Source organism: Arachis hypogaea, chromosome 1 (assembly GCF_003086295.3).
Source record: "Arachis hypogaea cultivar Tifrunner chromosome 1, arahy.Tifrunner.gnm2.J5K5, whole genome shotgun sequence".
NCBI lineage: Eukaryota > Viridiplantae > Streptophyta > Magnoliopsida > Fabales > Fabaceae > Arachis > Arachis hypogaea.
Genome location: NC_092036.1, coordinates 99,084,329 through 99,108,400, shown reverse-complemented (window position 1 = coordinate 99,108,400; position 24,072 = coordinate 99,084,329). Strand labels below are relative to the sequence as shown.

At 33.5% G+C, this 24,072-nt stretch overlaps 2 protein-coding genes and 1 pseudogene across 22 annotated transcripts; 1 reads left to right on the top strand and 2 right to left on the bottom strand.

The window, feature by feature from the left end:
- Positions 1 to 3,094: 3,094 nt before the first annotated feature.
- LOC112702016 (uncharacterized) lies at positions 3,095 to 5,662 on the bottom strand. 10 transcript variants are annotated; one of them, XM_072200503.1, is made up of 7 exons: positions 5,155 to 5,660; positions 4,721 to 4,957; positions 4,610 to 4,652; positions 4,290 to 4,373; positions 4,023 to 4,078; positions 3,890 to 3,926; positions 3,095 to 3,707 (listed from the first exon to the last, which is right to left on the bottom strand). In XM_072200503.1, exons 2-5 carry the CDS (start codon positions 4,955 to 4,957, stop codon positions 4,044 to 4,046), a joined length of 399 nt encoding a protein of 132 aa, XP_072056604.1. In that variant the 5' UTR covers positions 5,155 to 5,660; the 3' UTR covers positions 3,095 to 3,707; positions 3,890 to 3,926; positions 4,023 to 4,043. The 10 variants fall into 10 exon arrangements, 3 of the variants coding, with proteins under 3 accessions (XP_072056604.1, XP_072056602.1, XP_072056606.1); XR_003153908.3 differs by having other exon boundaries at positions 4,023 to 4,373; positions 4,610 to 4,720; positions 4,862 to 4,957; positions 5,155 to 5,655; XR_011864505.1 differs by having other exon boundaries at positions 4,290 to 4,652; positions 4,862 to 4,957; positions 5,155 to 5,655.
- Positions 5,663 to 5,752: 90 nt separating this feature from the next.
- On the top strand, positions 5,753 to 23,293 carry LOC112701978 (uncharacterized). 12 transcript variants are annotated; one of them, XM_072200464.1, is made up of 8 exons: positions 5,796 to 6,379; positions 7,475 to 8,082; positions 8,710 to 8,888; positions 8,972 to 9,122; positions 9,973 to 10,014; positions 10,092 to 10,141; positions 20,500 to 20,592; positions 21,883 to 23,293. In XM_072200464.1, the coding sequence occupies exons 5-8, from the start codon at positions 9,979 to 9,981 to the stop codon at positions 23,177 to 23,179; spliced, it is 1,476 nt and encodes a 491-aa protein (XP_072056565.1). In that variant the 5' UTR covers positions 5,796 to 6,379; positions 7,475 to 8,082; positions 8,710 to 8,888; positions 8,972 to 9,122; positions 9,973 to 9,978; the 3' UTR covers positions 23,180 to 23,293. The 12 variants fall into 12 exon arrangements, 8 of the variants coding, with proteins under 8 accessions (XP_072056565.1, XP_072056578.1, XP_072056580.1 ...); XR_011864492.1 differs by lacking the exons at positions 20,500 to 20,592; positions 21,883 to 23,293 and adding an exon at positions 15,624 to 15,862 and having other exon boundaries at positions 5,754 to 6,379; XR_011864491.1 differs by lacking the exons at positions 20,500 to 20,592; positions 21,883 to 23,293 and adding an exon at positions 15,069 to 15,862 and having other exon boundaries at positions 5,754 to 6,379.
- On the bottom strand, positions 18,285 to 20,442 carry LOC112754855 (uncharacterized; annotated as a pseudogene).
- Positions 23,294 to 24,072: the final 779 nt, after the last annotated feature.

The following is a 24,072-nucleotide window of genomic DNA, read 5'->3' as shown; positions in this document are numbered from 1 at the left end:
TATATGAATGATTAAAATGGGGAAATCTAGATCTTAAGGATTATATTAAGTATTTATGTAATGTATGTGTAAATGTTGAGCGTCCCAACATAAATATTTTTGATAAATTTTAAGATCTGCAAACCAATTGTTACTTGTCCAATGTCCATACCACCTAAATTTTTTACTTAGACTAATCCCAACATATAAAGTAAATTTGAATAAAAAAAAAATTAATAAATTAAGAACAATGTTATCTTGACATATAATAGTATTGTTGTGTATTTAATAGAATCTTAAGTTAATTTTTACTTCAGCAATTCCAGTTATATCTTTTGAGGAATAATTAGAGAGAAATACTAGTACAAGAATGTTTTTCAAGTTCATAAAATTTTAGTATTTTAAGTTCCTGATTAATCCAATTAATCGGTCAATTAAGTTCGGTTTTTAAAATTTTAAAAAATAGACATAAAATAACTTGATTTATAATTTAATCCCATTAAAAATTGATGTAAAAGTTACATACAATATATCGTTTAACAAGGTACTAAAAGATACAAATAATTTAAAGTCTCAAAAGATACATAAAAATTTTTTTTTTTAATAAAATTTCAATAACTCATAAAAGTTGTCCGAATAAAAGGTCATAAATCAAAGTAATAGAAAATATTAAAAATTGCTATAATGATAATAATTAATTATAATCAGATGAAAAAAATGAAAGAAGAAAACGAAAAAACAGAAAAAGACAATATAAATTAATAATTTAAAAAAATAATAAAATAAAAGATAATTTAAAAAATTAAATATAAAATTAAAAAAATTAAATATTTTTTATCTATTAAAATTATACATGAAAATAACGAATATTTTATTTTAAATTAAATACTATTAAGAAATAAATAAATAAATTTAATAATATTTATAAATAATTAATTTGTAATTAATGTTTATAAATATTTATTTTTATTTTGTTACACATAATTTTTTTAATATATTATTTAACTCAAATTTATAATTTTTATACGTTCTAAAGTTAAATAAATATTAAAATTTTTATATGTTTTTAAATATTTTTTATTTTTAATTTTTAAATTATTCCATCAAATTTATAATTTTAAAAATAAAAATATAAAAATTAAGCTAGTATATATATGTATAAGGAGAATAAGTCGGTATTCGAAACCCTGGTCGCTCGTCAAGATCCCCATCTTTCGTCTTTTAACTTTCTAGTGCTCTACCCTAACCCTAGCTTTTTGCTGCCGCAGCACCACCGATCTGGATCGATCGGAGAGAGTGATGGCGGAATTGGATGCTGCTGAGTCAAAAAGACGAAAATCTGAGAAGGTTGAAATGGCGAATGAAGCGTGCCTTTGCCTTATGACATATAGAAAGTTGATCGTGGTCAAACTGAGCAATTTAAAGGAAGAAGTTGATGTCAAAGATTGGACTTGTTTGCCTCCACCACCGTTCGAGATGTATCTGGATCTTCCAGGTCATGATATGTGTCCCTTCGAGTTCGACTCCAAGATCTATATGGCGCCGTCGGAGCGGACCAGCCTGCCGCCTGAAATTCGCAGAAGCAAATCCGATTCCATCGTGAATCTGGTCTCCTGGACAATCTACGAAATCAAATTTGAAGAGTCCAGAATTGCCCCTACGGGATCACTGGATGGTGCACCCTTTCCTTTTCACAAATCATACATCGCAAACACGCCAGGCTCAGGCGATGTTTACTTCTGTATAAATCTGAGGCGACGGTTCAAATATTCATCTGGATTTTACGTTCTTTGTTCTGGTTCTAGAGTTTGGAAACCCTTAATGGCTCCTGGGGCCATCATTAGCGAGCCACGTGTCGACAATACCATGTTCGTCCTCGACAACAACCTCTTTTTTTTATCATCCACGGAGAGAGACTCCTGTTTGGCCCGCTTCGACCCCATAAAAGAGACTTGGATGGATATGTCTGCCGCTGATAACAATCTTTCGAACTTCAGAAAGGGTAGGATCATCAGCGGCAGGGGCCAATGTCGTATTACTTATTTCCCACACATTTCTGTGTCCCTTCCCGGTCTTGGCAGCAGCAACTACACCGTTTGCCTTACACATGAGTATGTGATGGAATCTCCTCATACACATTTGGACAAGGTCCTTGCCATTCTCGTTAACCACCAGAAAGGCCTAGTCGCATTATACCAATACCTTGATGTGGGTTTTGAGGGTATTCAACCTCCAATGGAAGAACCGGGCAGATTCAATTTTGTTGACCTTGGCAACGGGAAGCTGTGTGCAATATGCTCTGCAGAGCTCTTGCATTTCGAACCGGATTCATCGACGCACTGCATCTCAGTTTTCACACTGTCCATGTTGAAGGACGTTGCAGCATTGCAACTTGACAGTGGGGCTCCTCCCATGGAGCGAGATTTCTTACAAGTTACTGTCCATAGGAAGAGTGTCTTCACCATGGAGAACTGTGGGCTTACTAATTATATCCGCCATGCGTTTGTTTGGCCACCTACTAAGGGAGGAAGATTTCAGCACAGGACAACTCCGTTTTAGTAACATTTCTTGTGGCTTATTATCATCCTTAGTCGTTTTCAATAGGATTATGAATGAACAATGAATTAAATATTAATCTCTATATGAATATGATATTGCTTGAGTTGTGTCTATATTCTCTTTAGCTCATACAAAACTTTTTGAGATATTTGCATTATTGCTGAATGATCAACTCACTGCTTTTCATTTCAAAATACATGATGCATTTTAAATAATTAATTCAACTAATAGCCCGCACATATTATGTCAAAAGAAACATGTTGAAGTTTCACATAAAGTTAGAATTGTTCTTGTTTGAAAAATTTAGTTTAAATTTTTTATTTGAGTCATTTGAAAAATAATAAGAATGATGATGAAGGCAAACTGGGTTACAAAAATTCAAATCAAGTTTCTAAATGATTAAAGAAAAATAATGATGTTATTTTTATAATGTCATTCTGTATGAATTTAGGGAGAAAAGTAACATTATCAGAATAGGTCATGTTCCTAAACAAAATAAGCCAATGTGGTGATCAGTTTTAACTGAAGTGCTGCAAAATATAATGATACATGCATATGGAGTAAAGAAATTTACAAGTCTCATTCATATATGATAATGTCATACTCTGTACAGAGCCCCAAACTAAAACAAAACATAGGGGAGCAAAAAGTTAAGAACAAGAAGTGGAAACCTAAAATCTAATGGGTGACTTTATCAACATTTTCTTCCAATACATATTTCACATATTCAAACCATTATCTCCAGTACAAGTAACATAGTTTAGTGTAGCCAGTTCTACTCAATCTATTATTTGTTGTACAATGGATTTCAGCTTCAAAACGGCATTTGTGTCATCACAGGTGAATTCCCCATGTAAGCACATCTGGTTAATACTACAGGGAAACTTCTGCATGTAGACATCAACATTTAAGTTCCTATTCACTTGCCATTGGCCATGTATCTGAAAATGGAAATCCATTTTGCATATTTCGCAAGTCATGACCGAGAGGGCCGTTTCCGGTCAGGCTGATGTTCTGACTTCCGACCTAACCACGTTATCACATCTTCTGACAAACTGGTCAAGAGTTCTCTGCTTTGAAGGGCTATGCCCGATAGTAGTATGCTTTGCAGGGTTACTTAATGGCTGATTATTTGACACAGCTAAGGTGTTCTCATGGGCATCTAACATCTGATTTTTCAATAACTAAAATTCAGAATGGTTCCTCAAAAACATCAAAAAGTAACTTTCAAATACTGCTCGAGTATAGATCTTGACAAAATATAAATATAAACCAGAATAAAAACCTTGAAACTAAGCATTATGTACATTTTGCATTACATATGATAGTTCAAGAAGATGTAGAAATGTACCTGCCCCAAATTATCCGGTTTGAATTGCACCACATCCCTAAGGCGTAAAAATTTAGATCATCAATGCATAATAAATGTTAAGTCAATGCTATACCAAGCAGCGAAAGACTGCAGAAATAATAACAGAACCTACCAAATGATGTCATCAACCATATCATTTGCCAACTAGTATATATTTACTGATGAGACCTGTAAACAAGAACTAACTAGTCAAAAAAACAGAAGAGCGCATGTTGTCTCTGCTACTCAAAAATTTAGATATGAGAGTTCTTTTCATTTGAGATTATCTGTTTTCTTAATGTTGTCATGCAACTAGTAACAACTCTCTCCTTTCTACTTAATGAGTGTGAGAATGCCTGGCCAATTCTATGAGCACGATCTTTGGCCTGAATTAGGTCACCTGGAGTCCAGGATTGTTCTGCAAAGATAACTGTGCTTGCAGCAGTTAAAGTTAATCCAACTCCTCCCACTTTATAATGGATAGCTGCATGATAACGTGTCACATGAAATCATTATCTCAAGCACAAATACTAACCAAGAAAACAGAAAAAATGCTTATAACGGAAACACATGGAAGAAATGCACGAATTGAATGTTCCTTTTCAACAAACAAATTTTGAAGCTTGAAGATAGAAAATAACATCAGTTTCCCAATTATAGAGAAAATGAAAATAGAAGAATTATTTCCTGAACTTTATAATTAGATATTTCTCCTAGAACCTTCTCTGCTTCTGATAAGGAAGAAAGCGGGAACATCCATAACCTGCAGACTCAAATTTTCAAATAACTAAGCCCTCAAAACAGCCAATCCCAAAAAGCAGAAATTATTACCTGCCATGAAACATAGCCTATAAAGCATGAGTATGCAGGAATTTGTTCAAGGTCAAAGACATAGCCCCTAATTATGGAAAATTCAAAATTTTCAATAGAAATATAAAGTTCAATACTCTTGATGAAGTTAGCATGTGAAACCTGGTCATATTGGAATTTCGCTGCAACATGCCCACTGGAATGAAGAAAATGTTTGACAGAAAACTTCGGCAGTTCTTTAGAACTTAGAAGGCTCATCTGGTTACATATAAAGCCAAAATCCAAAGCAAATGCCAATAGATCAACAAATGATATTTCAAAACCCGAAGAAATTACATCTAAGTTTATAACTATTATTTTTTCTTATGGTAGATAATTAGAATTAGAGACAAGTAACACAGCCCTCAACAATGACACTGAAACAAATGTTAAGGTTTTGAAGGAAAGAAGCATACTTTTTCCCTTGAGGCAAAGCGTCCACCTGGATTGGAATACAAACACACTATGAGAAGTTCTCCTTCCAGAAACTGAACCACAGGGTCTTTTGATTCTTCTGCATTAATTTGTTTTCTAACATTAAATGAGGGTAGCGGTGAGGACGAAGGTGGTGATGACGGAAATGATGGAGGTGACGACGGGGTCAGGGAAGTGGTGGTGGTGGAGGAGGGTACAACGGTGGTGACGGGAGGTCAGGGAGGTGGTGGAGGTGGTTACGGGGCCACTATGGTAGAGGTGTTGGTGGTCAGGGTGGGAGTACCGGAGGTGGTGATCGTGGTCATCCTGGAGGAGGATAGAGGTGAGGCAGGTGGCCAGAGCCATGTATATGGTTGCGGTGGTGTGTGTGGAAGAGCCATCTGTACATGTATATCCTTACGGTAGAATTCACCAACTTTTAATTAGTATGTTTTTGTTTGAAAAGCTTATTAGCGTAAGGTTAAAATGAAGGCCTATTTGTTTTTGTTTTTGTTTTTTTCTGTTTCTTTTTTTGTTTTCAAATAAGCCCTATAAATTAACAAAAGGATGACACTCTTGTAATATAAATTGTAGAGTGAGAGAAAGACACACATCATCATCGCTTCCGATCCCCCGCCCCTCATGGCCTCACCCTTCAATCTCTATGCTCAAATTAACGCTCCCTTTCATAACTTCATCATCCACATTACATTCCTCACTTCTCAGATCACCATTCTCCCGGACAAGGAACAAACAAAAACAAACCCTAGAGTTTCTCTCTCTTTCTTTTATTTATTTGATTTTATTTCCGATCTTGTCCCTTCACTGGAGCTGTTGAAACGCGGTCGTTTCGGGGCCATCGCTGCTGAGTTTGAGATTGGAAATGGTGGGAGGAGGGAGCAGTAGGGAGGAGGCGCCGGTCATAAACAGCTTCAACGTGTTCGCAGCGCTCGGAAGCCTCAAGAAGAATAAGAAGCCTGAGATGCTGAGAAGGAACAGGCTTCATCCAAGGGGAGAGCCTCCTCGTCCTCTTCCACCGCCGCTTCCTCCGCCGCACAACAGCAGGAGAAAAAGGAGGTTTTCTGGGCCCCGGCGCCACTCACGTCGAAGTCATGGGCTGACGTTGACGACGAGGATGATGACGACTACTACGCCATCACCGCTCCACCTCAATCCGTTTGGGGCGCTCCTGTTGCTGCTGCAGCTGAATCCGAGGCCCATGCTGAGGTGAACATAAAACTTTGAGCATTATTTCTTTTTTAATTGGATTATTCTATTTATGTGTGTTGGATCATTACTGCTGAAACTTGATATGCAATGGCTTGAATCGTTTATTTTTTAACTGTGGATGGTGATGATCGTTGGCTTGAAGCCGAGAGTGTGTAATTTTTTTCTTTTATTATTGTGTTTTTTATCTTTGAATCCGTTAGTCCTGTGGCATGGATAGCGACTAGACTTGGAAAAGGTGGATTAGTTGAGCTGTTCATGTTCTCACATTTATTTGCCACGAGGTGAACCGAACTGGAATGGATGTTATTCAGTAGGTGTTTTGATTGTGTTCTCTGTGTTCTGTTAGTTGGATGTGTTAGGCAATGCTGTTTTGAAGGTTGGATTGGATGGGTTTAATGGTGTCTTTGAGGAGAAAGAGTTGCGTTGAATGTTATTGCATGCATGATTGGAAAGAAAGCTGAGTGTTTCTTTTTATATCTTAAAGATATAATGTTGGATATTCTGTTTGATAATGAGCATCCTGGATTCTGGTCTTGTTCTGGATATCTAGCTCTGGGAAGGTATTTATGATCCTTGTTGAATTGTCATTTATGTGATTTGTGTTAACGGTCTAACGATCTGTAATCTGGTATGCTTGGATTTGATGACGTTGTGCTTGTCGGTTTGCTAATTCGAATATCTATGTTCTTGTTGAGTTGTCATTTATTCGGTTTAATGATTTGGAATCTGATTAATATGCATTTGATGGCTATTTGTCGGTTTGCCGATTTGTTATTCTCATTTCCGGATTTGCAATTTGGTTCTTCAAGCTCAAGTTTCCACGTGTTCAATCTTGCATAGTTAAAATGATTGTGTAGACCCATAACTATAATGTTTAACGTAGATGATATAATGTAGCCTTTATTCTTCATGGACTTGCCCTTCACGTCCCATTTGGAGTAGTGAAAGCTGAAAGCTGCATAACTGGGCACTTAATTGTTAATTTTTTTGGCCTTAATGGCAAATTAATAACATAGAAGATGGTTATTATTGTTTCATTGAGACATTGAGCTTCACATTGACTAACTGCAAGACATGTGAATGATTTAATAGCAGGAAAGCCATAGTGAGATAGAAGGCCTTGATGATGCAAAAAAACCGTTTAGCAAAAAACCGGTAAAAAAGTCGGTCGAACCGACAATCAACCGGTAAAACCGGTTCGTTTTTTGACGGTTTTCAAAGGTAAAAAAAAAAAAAAGTAAAAAACCCCATATAAAAGCTCCCACTACCCAGTTACCGCCACTCTCTCAGAAGAAAACCCTAATACCCCTCTCTCTCCCTCTCTGAGTTCCAGCGCCGCCACCACCCCTCTGAGTTCCAGCGCCGTCACCATGAACAGTAGCGTCACCTTCTCAGCTTCTCTATCATCGTGGTGTCGTCAAACCCGCCTCTGTCCTCGTCGTCGTTGGCCGTCCCTCTTCTCCTCCTGGATCCCTTCCCCTCGCATCGCCGGGTCTGCTCGGAGCTGCTGTTGGTGTCGTCAAGCCACTTCTGTCCTTGTCGTCGTCGGCCTCCATGAACTGGTCTCTGTCCTCGTCGTCTTTCCCCGTCTTTGTCTTCGATCCCTTTCTCTGTCGAGCTCACGGCGAAGTTCGAACGTTACTTTCTGCCGCCGTGGACTCTTCGCTCACTCTGCCGCCGTAGAAAATTACAGAGTTTGAGTATGTTGCTCTCCCTGTTTCTTGAGTTCTTCGGTAGTTCAATTTATTTTTTTATTTTGTTAATTATAATGATTATGATTTGCTGTTTTTTTATATTCTGGATTCTGATGGTTGGATAGATTAAATTCTGATTGTTGTAATTGTAAAAAAAAAAAATTCAATTGGATTAACTATTTAACTCTGTTGATTAACTGATGAAGAAAATCTGGTTGCTGCCTCTTTTGTTTTATGACTTCCGGAGTATTTTTGTTAATGGTTGCTGGTACTTTTGTTAAATTTTTTAGAATAATTTTGTTGATTTTAGAAAACTAAATTATACATTGATGCCAATAACTACAACAAGTTTTTTTTTTCCAGATAACGTACTTCATAAGAATTTCTAAAAAATTTGAAGGTATATTTTTTATGGCTGATGTTTTATTTTGTTATATGTAATTTATATTGGTTTTCATAGATGGACGGTTTTTAAGTTTCTTATTGGTTTTCTTAGCCAACCATACATCTATCTTGGTTTGGCGCCATTGATAGTGATCGAGTGTGATCTAAGTGTTAAAATTATGGATCTGATTCAATTGTTATTCACCTCGTTCTTCTTCTGCTAATAAGATTTCGGTGCTTTTCGTTTAGTTAGGTCGGAACTTTGCAGAGCATACTCTTTCGGTGCGGTCTACCTCAGCTGGAAGACCGGCAGTTTCGGTTCGCTCTGCGGAAGCAGTAGTACCTTGGCCGAGCAAATCCACAATCCAAACACCTATGGCTGTTCCTCCAATTGATCCTCCTTCCAATCGGAGCTGAGAGAAAAAGTTGTAAGCATTACTTTACTTTCCCCAGCCGTACTAATTATGATTTGCAGCTATTAGAATTAAACAAGGTTTTATACGTCTTGTAGGCTTGTAGCATTTCCAGGTTTGGCCATTAATTAATACTATAAAGCTGAATCATCATAAATTTTAAAGAACTAGTGGGCTAAGACTCTTCTAATACTTCGGTGGCACTTCTATTCAGACTTTAACGGTGCCAACTGCCAACTTCCCTAGCAAGTAAATTTCTGAAGTTTCTAACTTCCTTTGATAATATATATAGTTTCCAAGTAGAGGTAGTTTTTGATGTTTCAGACTGTTCTATGTCCCTAATAAAAAGTAGCATGCTGTGTGATGCAATGAGCTGCATACTTGTTCCTGGACCAGGATTTCAGTAATTATGGGCAAGGCTGCAGCTGCAGGGCTAGTTTGATGTTGCAGCTATTTCCTTCTGCAATGCCCAGTATTTAGAGTGCTATAAATTGAGTTTTGTGTCTTAGGTTTCCTAATGACAAGGAGTTATCAATAATACATTACATTTCATCATTACATTTCATTAGGTTTGACATTGCTTTTGTAGTCTATGATAAATTTGAAAATTGGATCCATAAAATATTTGGAAGTGTTAAAATAGAATTAGATGCAGCATCTAGTTATTAAAACAACATCAGTTAAAAATTTAAAATACGGCTACCTTAAGAACTAGTTAGGCGTATAGATAAATGATAGATATGTCATTAGACAAGCTTAATCATATATACTAAATTATGATCGCTTTGAAAAGATGGCATTTAAGGCTGTAAACTTTTGTTGAGAAACAAAGGAGGCCAATCCATAATGACTCAATGTTATTTTTATCAAGGATGAAATGAAGAATTCTCTTACTAGTTTTGCCTCCTTGTACACTTGGGATAAAAATAGAGGTCAAGCCATAACTCACTTATCTTTTGTTGACTGTCGGCTATTCTTTTTCTTTTCAATTTTTTTTGGTCAAGTGGATTACAAGTGAATCTTTTAATCTTTATACTGGTGCTGATTTGGTAATTCATAAAGTATGTGCTTTGAGGCTGATTCAACTTTTATTTTGCAGCTGGATATGCTACAAGAGGAGAATGAGGTTATATTAGAAAAGGTGGTGCTCTTCTGGCCTAACAAAGTTGGTTTTAAACTCAAATTATGTGAGATTATATTGACAGTTAAGAGTTGCAGAGAAAAAAAGCCAAGAAGTGGAGGCCAGAGCTAGGAAGCTTGAGAAACAGGTGAGGGTCCCCTTCCTCTTCTCCTTTTTCCCGACCAAAAAAAAGATAAATAAAATATTTATACCGAGCTAAATTAAGTTATTGTATGTCTTAAGTTGAGCAAAATTATCTTATTTAACTTAATATTTATAATATCTACATAAAAAAAATATAATTTTATGTATATAATATTTATAATTATATATTTATTACATTTAATATTATATATTTATTTAAATGATAATTAATAAATATAAATAAAAGTCAAAGGGGTCAAGTTATGAGTGTCTTTAATCCCCAATTTTAGTACTAAATATTTTCGTATGTCATTAAAAATGCATATGATGAACTAGTACAAAGGAAGAAAAAATGTAAGATAAGTGAATGATCTTGTAAAAGCATAAAATGAACAATTTTCATTTTTCATCTTACTAAATTTTTGAATAAGACTTTAATTAAGAGCTCTTGCTTAAATGCATTTTATGTAAAAAAAGTACAAACTTTTTAAATTACGAATAAATGCTTTTTAAAGACAAATAATATTATGATCATGTTGAAAGGTACTTATTACTGTGATTATTTTAATTGGTTTACGAATTGTTAGGTTGTTATTACTATAATTTAGGATTCTTGATCATGTTGATTTTGTGATGTTGTTTTGTTGTCCTTATTTTTTTGCGTAAATTATATTTTTTGTCGTTAATGTTTTCGAAATTTTTTCAAAATTGATCGTTTAATTTGTTTCAATTGGAATTTGTATCAACGAAGAACTGTAATTGGTACATTGGCAAGGTTGAGCTCAAAAGAGTAGAAAATGACAGAGTTATCATTTTAGATACATTATTGCGCAGTAGTGAAAATATGGTTAAAATTTTCGGAGTATCAAGTAATGACAGCGACAAAGTTGAGATACAAAACGCTGTTTTCAGGCTTTTTTGACACTCTCATCGAACTTTTTTTACAGGAACTTTTTTATTTTTTCGAGAATAATGGGGAGAGATAGGTTTTTATTATGAGAATTATCACATGAATTTAGTAGATGTTTGGGCTCAAGATTGGAATAAATTTAAAGTTTATTTCAAACAATTTTTAGAGTTCTTTCAAGTTTATATGAAGAGAAGAATACGTGTCATGGGAAAATAAGTCAGTATAATTTTATAATAAATAGGGATAGAACACTTGTTACTGGAGTCAAGGAAAATCTTTTTTCTGATTTTATGGGCAAATATGCCATTGTTACTGATGAGATGCGGCATCTACATATCATTTTGTTTTCTTAATTGAATCTCGGTTCAACTTCGAAAGAACTTGATATGTCTTTAGATTTTTTTATTATGGTGAGTTAATCTATTCTTTTAATTAGTATATGATTTTTATTTGAATGTCGTATATATTTTATGATTTATTATTATTATTTCGGGGGTGGATCATAGATGCGGTGTTTTGTCATTCGTTTTTTCTTGGATTTTCACACATTATTTTCTTTTGATTAACCGATATTTAAATGAATATTTAAGAAAATTTTGGCGTGTCATCTGTCTGAGAGACGCAATTGGAAAACAACTTTGATATTAGATATATATGAAAAATTGGCAAGATAGAGGGAACAGAAGGAATTATCCGTTGATAATGCAAATTTTGAATGGTGCAAAGTGCAAACTATGGTTATGGTTTTTGTGAGTTTCTTCGATTTGCAAGAAACTGTGTAGCTCACCTTAACATTGTGGTTAATTATTTTTTTATTTATACTTTTGAATTTAATTTAACATAGTATTTTGATATTTTCACAAGAATAAATATTATCTAAATATTGTTATATTTTTTAAAATTATATACTAAATATTATTTTATTTTTTTATATAATTTTTGTCTAACAGCCTAATGTTGGGGTGTGTCAACAAGTTGAAATTTTGGCGAGAATGATTGAGGATTTGTACCCTTAATTTTTTTATATGCATCGTGTGTAAGTGAAAATTTATATTTTTGATATGTCTAACGGCTGAATCCAAGATTGTACTTCGAGTGTTTGGATTCAGTCATTAGAGCACTTTTGCCTCAAACACACGATATACTCTGATACCCTGGGCATAGAAAAATCCTTAACCATTTTCGTCAAAGTTTCAGCTTGTTGACACACTCCAATAATATGCTGCTAGAAAAAAATTTTACAAAAGAAATAAAATAATATTTAGTATTTAATTTAAAAAAATATAACAATATTTAAATAATACTTATTTTTGTGAAAATATCAAAATACTATAGTTAAATTAAATTAAAAAATATAATTATAAAAAAATAATTGATCACAATGTTAAGGTGAGTTACACAGTTTCTTGCAAATCGAAGAAACTCACTAGAGCCGTAACCATAAGTTGTACTCGCATCGTTCAAAAATTGCATCATCTCCGGATAGTTTTTTGTTCACTCCATCTTGCCAATTTATCATATATATCTAATAGTATTGAAGTTGCTTTCCAATTGTCTTTTAGACCGATGGAACGCCAAGATTTTCTTAAATAGTCATTTAAATATTAGTTGGTCAAAAGAAAATAATAACGTGTGTTGAAAATTCAAGAAAAACGGATGACAAAACAGTTTTCATGATCCACACCTGAAATAATAGTAATAAGTCATAAAATATATACGAAATTCAAATAAAAATCGTATACTAATTAAAAGAATAGATTAACTCACCATAGTAAAAAATCTAAGAATATATCGAGTTCTTTCAAAGATGGACCGAGATTTAGTGAAGAAAATAAAATGTTACGTAGACGCCGCATCATCTTATTCGTGACAATGGCATTTTTGCCCATGAAATAAAAAAAGATTTCTCTCGACTCTGGTAACGAGTGTTCTATCTCCATTTATTACAAAATTATACTGGTTTATTTTCACATGACACATGTTCTTCTCTTCATGTAAACTTGACAAAGCTCGTGAAAATTGTTTGAGATAAACTTTGAATTTGTTTCAATCCTGAGCCAAAACATCTGCTAAATTCATGTGATAATTCTCGTCGTAAAAACCATCTCTTTCCATTATTCTCGAAAAAAACAAAGTCGTCGTAAAAAAAGTTCCAATGAGATTGTCAAAGAAGTTTGAAAATAGCGTTTTTATCTTTCAACCTGTCATTATTTGATACTTCTAAAATTTTAACCCTTCTTCCGCTACTACGCAATGATGCATGTAAAATGATAACTCTGCTCTTTTTTACTCATCCACAGTTAGAACATTTTAAACGTTAAGATCAATTTTGAAAACATTTAACAATAGAAAATATAATTTACCCAAAAAAACAAGGACAACATAACAGAATCAATAAGAAACCTAAACCACAGTAATAACAATAATTGATCGAAGGAGGAGAATCACACAGTAATAACAACCTAACAATTATAGTTCTCCATTGATATTAATCCCAGTTGACACAAATTAAACGTTAAGATCAATTTCGAAAACATTAACGACAAAGAATATAATTTACCAAAAAAAATAAGGACAACAGAATAACAACATAACAGAATTAACAAGAACATGATCAAGAATCCTAAATCACACTAATAACAACAATAATTGAAGGAGGAGAATCATAGTAATAACAACCCAACAATTTGTAAACCATTTAAAACAATAATCACAGTAAAAAGTAGAGCAAAACTAGAGAAGAGGTGGCCTGGAATAGAGGAAAGAGGAGGATGGCGGAACTGGAGTAAAGGGGGTGGAGCTCAGCAACAAAAGAATTTAGCTAGGTAATTATTTGAACAAGACAGTAACATTCAAGGTTCAACGATGGCAACCCGATAACAAAAAACAGGGACATTTTCAAGCTTAAGGATTAGCAACAACAATTTAGCAATTTAACAAGAATAAGAATTGAATAGAAAATCAGCAACCCGATATCAAAAGACGAGCAATCTCAATCTCAATCCAGCAAATTATCAAGAACAAGACCTGAATAGAAAATTTAGCAACCCAATAACCAAAAACAAGAACAATCTCAATCTCAATCCAACAAATTGAAACAACCCAATAATTAGCAAAATAACGGAACAAGATCAAGAATACATTCACTTTAAAAAAAATAAGGACAACATAACACAGTTAATAGAAACATGATCAAGAATCTTAAACCCCAATAATAATAACAATAATTGAATAACAACAATAATTGAAGAAGAATAATCACAGTAATAACAATTTAACCATCGTAAACAAATTAAAACAATAATCACAGTAAAAAGTACATTCCAAGGCACGCGAGACGAGCACAGAAGAGCCTTCGACCAGATGCAACGACGGAGGTGACACTGTGGTGGCTGGACGGAGCAGAATGGCAGAAGAGAAGATTTTGCTTTGCTGAGGAAGTGAGGGTCGAAGGAGATGCTGAGAAGGTGCGATTGTTGAATGAGGAAGAAGAGCAGACGACTAAACGACGATTGTGGTGCCTGAGCCCGACAGACGGCGACAGTTTTTGCGGTGGTGTTCGAGAAGCTAGGGTTTCAAGGTTTCTTTCTTTGATTTCTTTCAGGGAATTAGGGTTTCCTTCTTTGAATTTGAGTGAACAGAAGGGGAAGTCACGCGATGTGCTATTCTTTTTCTACTTCTAGGAAAACTGGCCGGGTTTTGGTTGTGTCCAACCGGCCGATTCAACAGGTCATCCTTGGTTTTGAGTCCAACTGCAAATGCGTTCGGTTTGTGGTTGGACCCATTCGACTGGTCAGTCTGGTCCGATTTCTAGAACCATGATCTTTTAAGCAACAAATTATTCAAGGTTCAATCAGTAACAAATTCATACCAGTGATGATTTTCAGGAACAAAAATACTAGTTTAGTGATATTTTCAACAACAAAATCAAAGTGTAGTAATGTAATAAAACTGAAAATGAAAGAACAGAAAATTTTGTTGAAACTCACCAAATTGGGGACCGGCTTTTGGTTGCGTGAAGGAAGTTGATAGTAAGACTCGAAGCAAGGAGACGACAACGACGACCAGCCCCGGAAATTGCTGCTTCTGTCGCTAGCGACTATGAGCGAAAGGAGGGGGTGCGATTGAGTGAGAGACGGTAACAAGAGAGAGAGCAACAACGACAATCAATCCTAGGACCTGCTGCTTTTGCCACCGGTGATGACAAGTGCGGAAAGGTGCACGTGTGCGATTGAATGCAAGACGGTAATGACTAACGACAACCTTGAGTGCGAGAGCCAGTGAGCCATAGTGAGAGAAATGAGAGAACTCGAGTTGTAGTGAGATAGTGATGAGAGGAAGTACACGTTTAGGACATAAAGGGTTTTAATGAAGAAAAACGACTTTGAAATTTAAAAAACAAACATTAAGCATGACCCGGTCCAAGTCATGTCACTGGTTTTGATAAAAACTGGACGGGTTAAATTGCTTTTTACCAGATCCGATGTTTAGACGGTACGGCTCAACCTGGCCAAGTGACCGGGTGATTGAGTTTTCGATAAAACTGATTGGGTTGACTGATAATTATGTTTTGTAGCATCACAAGAGATTAACAGAGAGAGCTCCTCCAACGTCTACCTTATCGCACCAGAGTCGGTCATTCATTAAGATGAGTGTAATGTATTGATATGAATAGTTTGATTTCGTTTTACATCTAATAATTCAAATAATAAAAATAGTTTGTCATTCTTTGTCCTTACAATTTGTCTTCAATTTATTTATTTATTTATTTATTACATTCACCAATCAATATAAAAAAAGACATGTCTCTTATAAGTATGTGCTTTTTAATTTTCATATTGACTCGATAGTGGTATTTTTCACCATTATTGGAGTTTTGTGTGTAATTTCCGAGTGTGAAAGAATGAGTTTTTCTAATTTATTTTTTTTTTAATTCACAAAATCTACTCACCAATTTGGATTTTCAAATTTTTTTTAATACAAAACCAATTCACCGAATTTGTGCAAAATAAAAAAATTTCACCTAACACACAAATGAGAGACTCCAATTTGTGATAGCTCAAAATTTTAATTCTTCAAATCCAAAATCAGAGTCTCTGTTTTCTTCTCACCCAAAAATCGACCCTTTAATTTGCACTTTCAACAAAAAAAAAAAGATCGAAATCTATAAAAAAAACACGCAATCAATCCATAACAATGGATTACACAATTCTTCCATCTATAACAAAAAAAAATAGCCATAAGTATGAGCTTTTTAATCTGTTCATAGTATACTATTACTATGACAGTTGTTTATGTTAACGAGTGCCATAATTTACTTAGAATCACATATTCCAAAACCAAAATTTTATATTAAACATTGGAACTAATACAATTACCAATTTTTTTCAAACTAAATTAAAAAGAAAAAAAAGTAAGAAAGGAGAGTAATGTTACATACTATTTTATAATTAAGTTAATTCTAATAAAAATATCTTTTTAACTAAGCATTTTTTAAAATGTGTGTAACTTGTTTATGTCTATTATATTATTTGTCTTTAAAAAGCATTTATTCATAATTTAAAAAGTTTTTCCTTTTTTTTACATAAATGTATTTAACCAAGAGCTCTTAATTAAAAAGTCTTATTCAAAAATTTAGTAAGATGCAAAATGAAATTTGTTCATTTTATGCTTTTACGAGATCATTCACTTATCTTACATTTTTCTTCCTTTGTACTAGTTTATCCTATACATTTTTAATTATATACGAAAATATTTAGTGCTAAAATTGGGAATTAAAGATAGTCATGACTTGTTCCCTTTGGCTTTTATTTATATTTATTAATTATCATTTAAACAAATATATAATATTAAATGTAATAAATATATAATTATAAATATTATGTACATAAAATTAGATTTTTTTATTTAGATATTATAAATATTAAGTTAAATAAGATAATTTTGCTCAACTTAACACGTACAATAATTTAATTTAGCTCAGTATAATACTCAATGTTATACCATATTTTTTTACTTTTGACATAGAAATATAAGAGTATAGGTTTAATTTTGATGCACTGATAGGGTAAAATGTTTTATACAGTCGTGCAATCACACCCATTTTTTTGGATGACCATTCATGCGATCAATGAAAATAGTAGTTATTTTTCATGATTTGACATTACGTCATTAGATGCACGTGTAAAACTGTTTTATAATAATAGTGCATCAAAATTAAATTCATAAGAGTATATATACTAAATAATAATGCCCTACAATCAATTCCAAGTGAATTATATACCCAAGTTCAACTGAGTTATAATCGTATTGAAGGGTTATGGATCACACTTTACTCCCTCAATTTTTTTCAACAATTGAGAGGATCCATTCCCCTCTTGCTACTTCTTCTTCTTATTGTCCTCCTCCTCCTTTTTCCTAATCTTTCTCTTTTCTTATTGTCGTTGTCATTACCACCTCCTCTGCCTCCGTCTTCTTTTTTCAGTTAATTTCTTCTTTTCTTTCATCCTCCTCCTCCTCCTCCATCATCGTCATCGTTGACTTTTTTTATACGTAAATGACACTGTTCATTCTCTTTCGAATTTTTGATCTTGTTCAGTTTAATGTCGCTGCGTTATCTACTTATTTTTTCACTTATTTTTTTCTATTAAAATTTGTAAATATGCAACTCATTTCTTCATGAAATAAATTCTTGGTACCATCACATCATTAAGTTAAAAATTTTGGTGTTAAAGTGAAGACATTTCGTTGTTATTCTTTAGAAATTTATGTGTTGTTTTATCAGATTTTTCGTCTTCTTTTTATACGTAAATGCCACTTTTATTCTCTTTCAAATTTTTGCACTTGTTCTACTTAATTTCGCTACATTATATATATAATTTTTCACTTATTCTCTTTTCTTTTAAAATTTGTGAGTCTGATCTCAAATCTTCATGAAATAAGTTTTTTGTTTTATCATATCATTTAATTAGAAATTTTGGAGTTAGAGTGAAGACATTTCAGTGTTCTTTTTTAGATTTTTATATTTTGTTTTATATATGAGATAATTATTCAATTCATTGAATGTGTAATGGTTTTTTAGAAAGATTCAATATTTTACTGCGTGTGTTATTGAACATCTTATGTTAATTTTAAGTTATTTTGGTGCTATCAATATGATCTTTAGTATTCAATTTATTTTCTACATATTGTATCATTGTATTTTGATACTATTTGTTTTGTTCAATTCACATCATAGTTTTTGTTTTTTTTTAATTCAATATTTGAACTCAATTAATTGACTAAGAAAATAAAAGTTTATATTTTGATACTTTTTTTCATGCTAATTTTTAAATGAACAATTTAGTACTTTCTATTTTAAAATACACGATGTATTTTAAACAAGGATAAAATATATTTTTTGTCCTTAAAATTTGTTAAAAATTTAAAATATATCTCTAAGTTTTATGTTATTTTAGTTTCATTCTAAAAGTTTTCAATTTGCATCATATATACTTCAGGTAAGTGGTGACTAATTTTTTAAAAACTTCTAAATTAATTTAGCAATAATTTCACAAGAACAAGTTTCAACATAAACAAATCAGACATAGTTGAGTCACAAAAACAGAATCAGACATAGTTGTCATGCATTATTACTGATTTGTTATAAACTTTTCAAAAATTTACTCTAGATATACTTGATGTAAATTGAAAATTTTAGGAACAAAATTGAAACAAAATAAAATTTAAGAGTATTTTTAAAATTTTTGTCAAAATTAAAGAAAAAATTTTATATTTTATATTTTTCCCTTTAAATAATTAATTGAACTTTTCTCCTATAATTTTTCTCTTTCTCGTTTATACTGTCTTCAACCAATTAATAGGTTAGATAAGATTGTAGTATTTGGTACTTTACTTACTATAAGTATGTCTTCAACCAATTAATAGGTTAGATAAGGTTGTAGTATTTGGTACTTTACTTGCTATAAGTATCACATCTTGCCCATTCATTTCAACTCCATATCAACATCATCGGATCTTAAAAGAAGTTTGATTTGACAAGAATGATACGCTCACATTGCACCATGCTACTAATTCTCTTAAATTCCGAGAGACCGAAGGGAATTATAGGCAACCCCAATTCAAAAAATGCGTTGATGTATTCTAACGGCATCTGATACATCAGATGAACATCATCAAGAATTTTCTCGGAGATGCGCATACAATGAAACAAATGGGACAGAAAAATGCATTATACCTTCTTGCTTTAAAACTTTGATAAGTAAACAGAGAGTACCAGAGTAAAAGATTCATATACTCCTATTTTCCCTCATGTAAAATTATATATTTGCTCATAGTCAATTTATCTAAAGCCGGTATCGATGTTTATTTTGCATTTGCAAATGAACAAAGAGCATATGCCCATATGTGATAATGGAAAGACTGAAAATATAAAGGGCAAAACAAAAGGATAAACAAAGACAAGATACAAGTACTTTGCCACTTGCCAGCCTGTTTACCGCACAGGCTGCTGATTGTAGTGAGTCGCCTTATCTTTTCTCTTTGCCATGGCAAGCCTTGCACTCCTAGCAGCAGCATCCATCTCCTTGATTTTTTCTTCTTCACAGATGCAACTTTCTTATGCCGCTCTTTCACGTCAGTTACAGGTGCATCCTCTGCCTTCCCCGTTCCAGCAGTTTCCGTAGTTGTCTTTCCATCAGCCACAGGATCAGGCAGTTCTTGTGATTCTTTCTGCTCCTTTGAAGATTTGTCCTTCTTCTTCTTCTGTGCATTTTTGCTTTCACCGGTGGCATTCTCCTTTTCTAACTCACCATTGCGATCCTCGACCTTCTTCTCAGCACCTGAATTTTCCAGTATAGGTAAAAGATTCCAAGTAAGAAATTTCTATATTGGCGAACGTTTGCATGAGCAAGTTCAAGGCTCAACTTAATACTTTAGATATTTAAATAGCATTCTTGTAGCCAACATGGTTAAATCAATAACAAATTCCGAAAAGATAGATACCTCCTTGAAAGAACTAGGATAATTATAATATCTTTTTTCTTTTTTTCTTTCACAAGATCAAAAACATCATATTACCATGGAAGTCAGCCTGGCTTCCGGGTTCTTTTTGCAATCCTAGCTCTGCTACAACAGCTTCAAGCTCCTCAAGCTCTTTTTTCTTCAATTCCTTCTTTGAAAGTTGCTCTTCAGTTTCCTTGGTAGACAATGAAGGCTCACGAGGCTTCTTAACAACAGTTTCAGGTTCTATTGGCGCTTCTAAATCATTTTCATGTTCATCCTCAGCATCATCAAAGCCTTCTATCTCACTATAGTTTTCCTGCTATTAAATCATTCACACGTCTTGCAGTTAGTCAATGTGAAGCTCAATGTCTCAATGAAACAATAATAACCATCTTCTATGTTATTAATTTGCCATTAAGGCCAAAACAAATTAACAATTAAGTGCCCAGTTATGCAGCTTTCAGCTTTCACTACTCCAAATGGGACGTGAAGGGCAAGTCCATGCTACATGATATCATCTACGTTAAATATTATAGTTATGGGTGAAGACACAATCATTTTAACTATGCAAGATTGAACTTTATTGAACTTTATATAGGTGTTAAATGATTAATTCAAAGTTTCCCGAGAACTTTATTAGTATTTCAATCAGAATATTAATCTGTTTTTAGAAATTGGATATTTGTTAGACTTCAGAGGTTTCTAAATTTTTAGATAGTTAAAATTTTTCTACTGATGAAGACATTGATGATTGCCTATGTTATCAAGCTTTGAATGGGTTAAGAAATATGCTTTATTTAAAGATTAATTTTATAAGCTGATCAAATATGCAAATTTTGTTCGATTTCTTTTAGTTTCGTAATAAAAAGAAGAAAAAGGACGCGAGAATTTGAGTTGGGGTTCTTCTTTTATACCATAACTTTATTTTTATTACTATGTATAATTTTGTATTGTAATCAATATTTTAGAGAATATATCTCTTTTTTGTGATAAATAATCTAATTTAGGGATCACTGCTATGCAAAAAAAAAAAGTGTATAAAGACATCTACTGTAGCATGAAGTGTTAGAAAATTGTTTCTACTTTGTTAGTTTGTCTTATACTTTAAAGTTCAAGTCATGTATTCATATTTATTTAACTACCCTTTTTGTATCAAGATTATACTTTAAAATTCAAGTCATGTATTCATATTTATTTAACTACTTTTTTTGTATCAAGAAATGGAATATAGGTATGTGTTCTTTAATCTTATTAAAGAACTTGGGACAATGGCATTAAAAAATTTTTACTTTCAAAGGCTATCAAATTTTGATTCTTCATGTATTACTTATTTCTATTCATTTGAAGTTTACTAATCATATTTTGGATTTAGTGATTATTTGGGTGCCATTATTTTGTTAAAAAAAGATTTTTTTTAATGAAAAAAGATTTTTTTATTCTTTAGCGTGTTTGGCAAATTTCTAATAATAAAAGTAAAAGCACTAAAAAAATAAAAAAATATCTTTTTTGAGAAGCTATAATTTATATCTTTTTTTAAAAGATCTTTTTTTTTAAAAAATATATTTTTTATGTAATAAATAAATAAAAAATTATTTTTATATTATTATACCCAAACATAATTGATAAATAAAAAATTTTTTTTGCAGAAAATTTTCAAACATAAAATTATTTTTACTTTTTTATCGGTTCTTTTAAAAAAAAAGATAACTCAAAAAATTTTTTTTTTTAAAGTTTACCCAAACAAATACTAATGACTCGTCAAGAGGCCCATCTTTCTTTCTGCTTTTAACTTTCTAGTGCTTTACCCTAATCCTAGGTTTTTGCTGCCGCAGCACCACCGATCTCGTTCGATCGGAGAGAGTGATGGCGGAATCGGATGCTGCTGAGTCAAAAAGACGAAAAACTGAGCAGGTTGAAATGGCGAAGGAAGCGTGCCTTTGCCTTATGACGTATGGAAAGTTGATGGTGATCAAACTGAGCAATTTAAAGGAAGAAGTTGATGTCAAAGATTGGACTTGTTTGCCTCCACCACCGTTCGAGATGTTTTTGGATCTTCCAGGTCATGATATGTGTCCCTTCGAGTTCGACTCCAAGATCTATATGGCGCCGTCCGACAAGTTGAGCCTGCCGCGTGAAATTGGCAGAGCCAAATCCCTTTCCATGGGGAATCTGGTCCCCTGGCCAATCTACGAAATCAAATTTGAGGAGCGCAGAATTGCCCCTACGGTATCACTGGATGGTGCACCCTTTCCTTTTCGCAAATCATACATCGTAAACACGCCAGGCTCAGGCGATGTTTACTTGTATATAAATCTGAGGCGACGGCTCAAAGATGAATCTAGATTTTACGTTCTTTGTTCTGGTTCTAGAGTTTGGAAACCCTTAATGGCTCCTGGGGCCGCCATCATTAGCGAGCGACATGTCCACAATACCATGTTCGTCCTCGACAACAACCTCTTTTTTTCATCGTCCAGGGAGTTGGAGAGAGACTCCTATTTGGCCCGCTTCGACCCCATAAAAGAGACTTGGATGGATAAGTCTGCCGCTGATAACAATCTTTCGAACTTCAGAAAGAGTAGGCTCATTAGCGGGGGCCAATGTCGTATTACTTATTTCCCACACATTTCTGTGTCCCTTCCCGGTCTTGGCAGCAGCAACTACACCGTTTGCCTTACACATGAGTATGTGAAGAAACCTCCTCATGCACCTTTGGACAAGGTCTTTGCCATTCTCGTTAACCACCAGAATGGCCTAGTCGCATTATATCAATACCTTGATGTGGCTTTTGAGGATATTCAACCCCCGATGGAAGAACCGGGCAGATTCAATTTTGTTGACCTTGGCAACGGGATGCTGTGTGCAATATGCTCTATGCAGTTATTGGATTCCGATCCCTATTCATCCGCGCATTGCTTCTCCATTTTCACACTGTCCATGTTGAAGGACTTTGCAGCATTGCAACTTGACAGTGGGGCTCCTCCCATGGAGCGAGATTTCTTACAAGTTACTGTCCATAGGAAGAGTGTCTTCACCATGGAGAACTGTGGGCTTACTAATTATATGGGCCATGCGTTTGTTTGGCCACCCACTATGGGAGGAAGATTTCATCAAAGGACAACTCCATTTTAGTAACATTTCTTGTGGCTTATTATCATCCTTAGTCGTTTTCAATAGGATTATGAATGAACAATGAATTGAATATTGATGTCTTTCAGGAATATGATTTTGTTTGAATTTTGTTTACATTCTCTTTAGCTCATACAAAATTTACCTGTGCTTTTTTGAGATATTTGCATTATTGCTTCCGATCATATTAAATGATCAACTCACTGCTTTCTATTTCAAAGTACATGATGCATTTTAAATAATTAATTCAACTAATAGTCCACACATATCATGTCAAAAGAAACATTTTGACGTTTCACATAAAGTTAGAATGATTCTTGTTTAAAAAATGTAGCTTAAAAATTTGATTTGAGTCATATTAATATGGTGAATTCTATTTTAAAGATGCAACATTGTATATATATGTGAGCATTATTGGTGGAGAGACAGAGACGGAAATTGAGACTGAGAGACAAAGACTAAGAGACAATGATTGAAATAAATCTCAGTATTCTGTTTGGTGCAAAATGGGAGACAGGAAGTGAAACAAGAATGAAACTCTAATTTAATTTGCATAAAGGATAAAATTGGAATTAATTAATTGAAATGAAAGTATTTTAGGTATAAAATGTTATTAAAGTTTCAGTCTCCATATCTAAAGATTTCAGTTCCTGTTCCTATTTTTTGGAGATACTGAAATTTTAGAGATTTTAATACCAGATTCTGAACTAACAAATACGATACTAAGTCTCAATCTTTCAATTTCTATCTCAGTACCTCAAAACAAACACTATCTAAATGTACAGAAATGGTTCTGAGCCTCTGGTGTCTTCCGTGAGGGAGCGAGCTCTGTTGTAGTGGAGGCATGCATCATCTTTTATTTGTAGTTGAGCCGTGTTGTTGTCAACACAGTACGA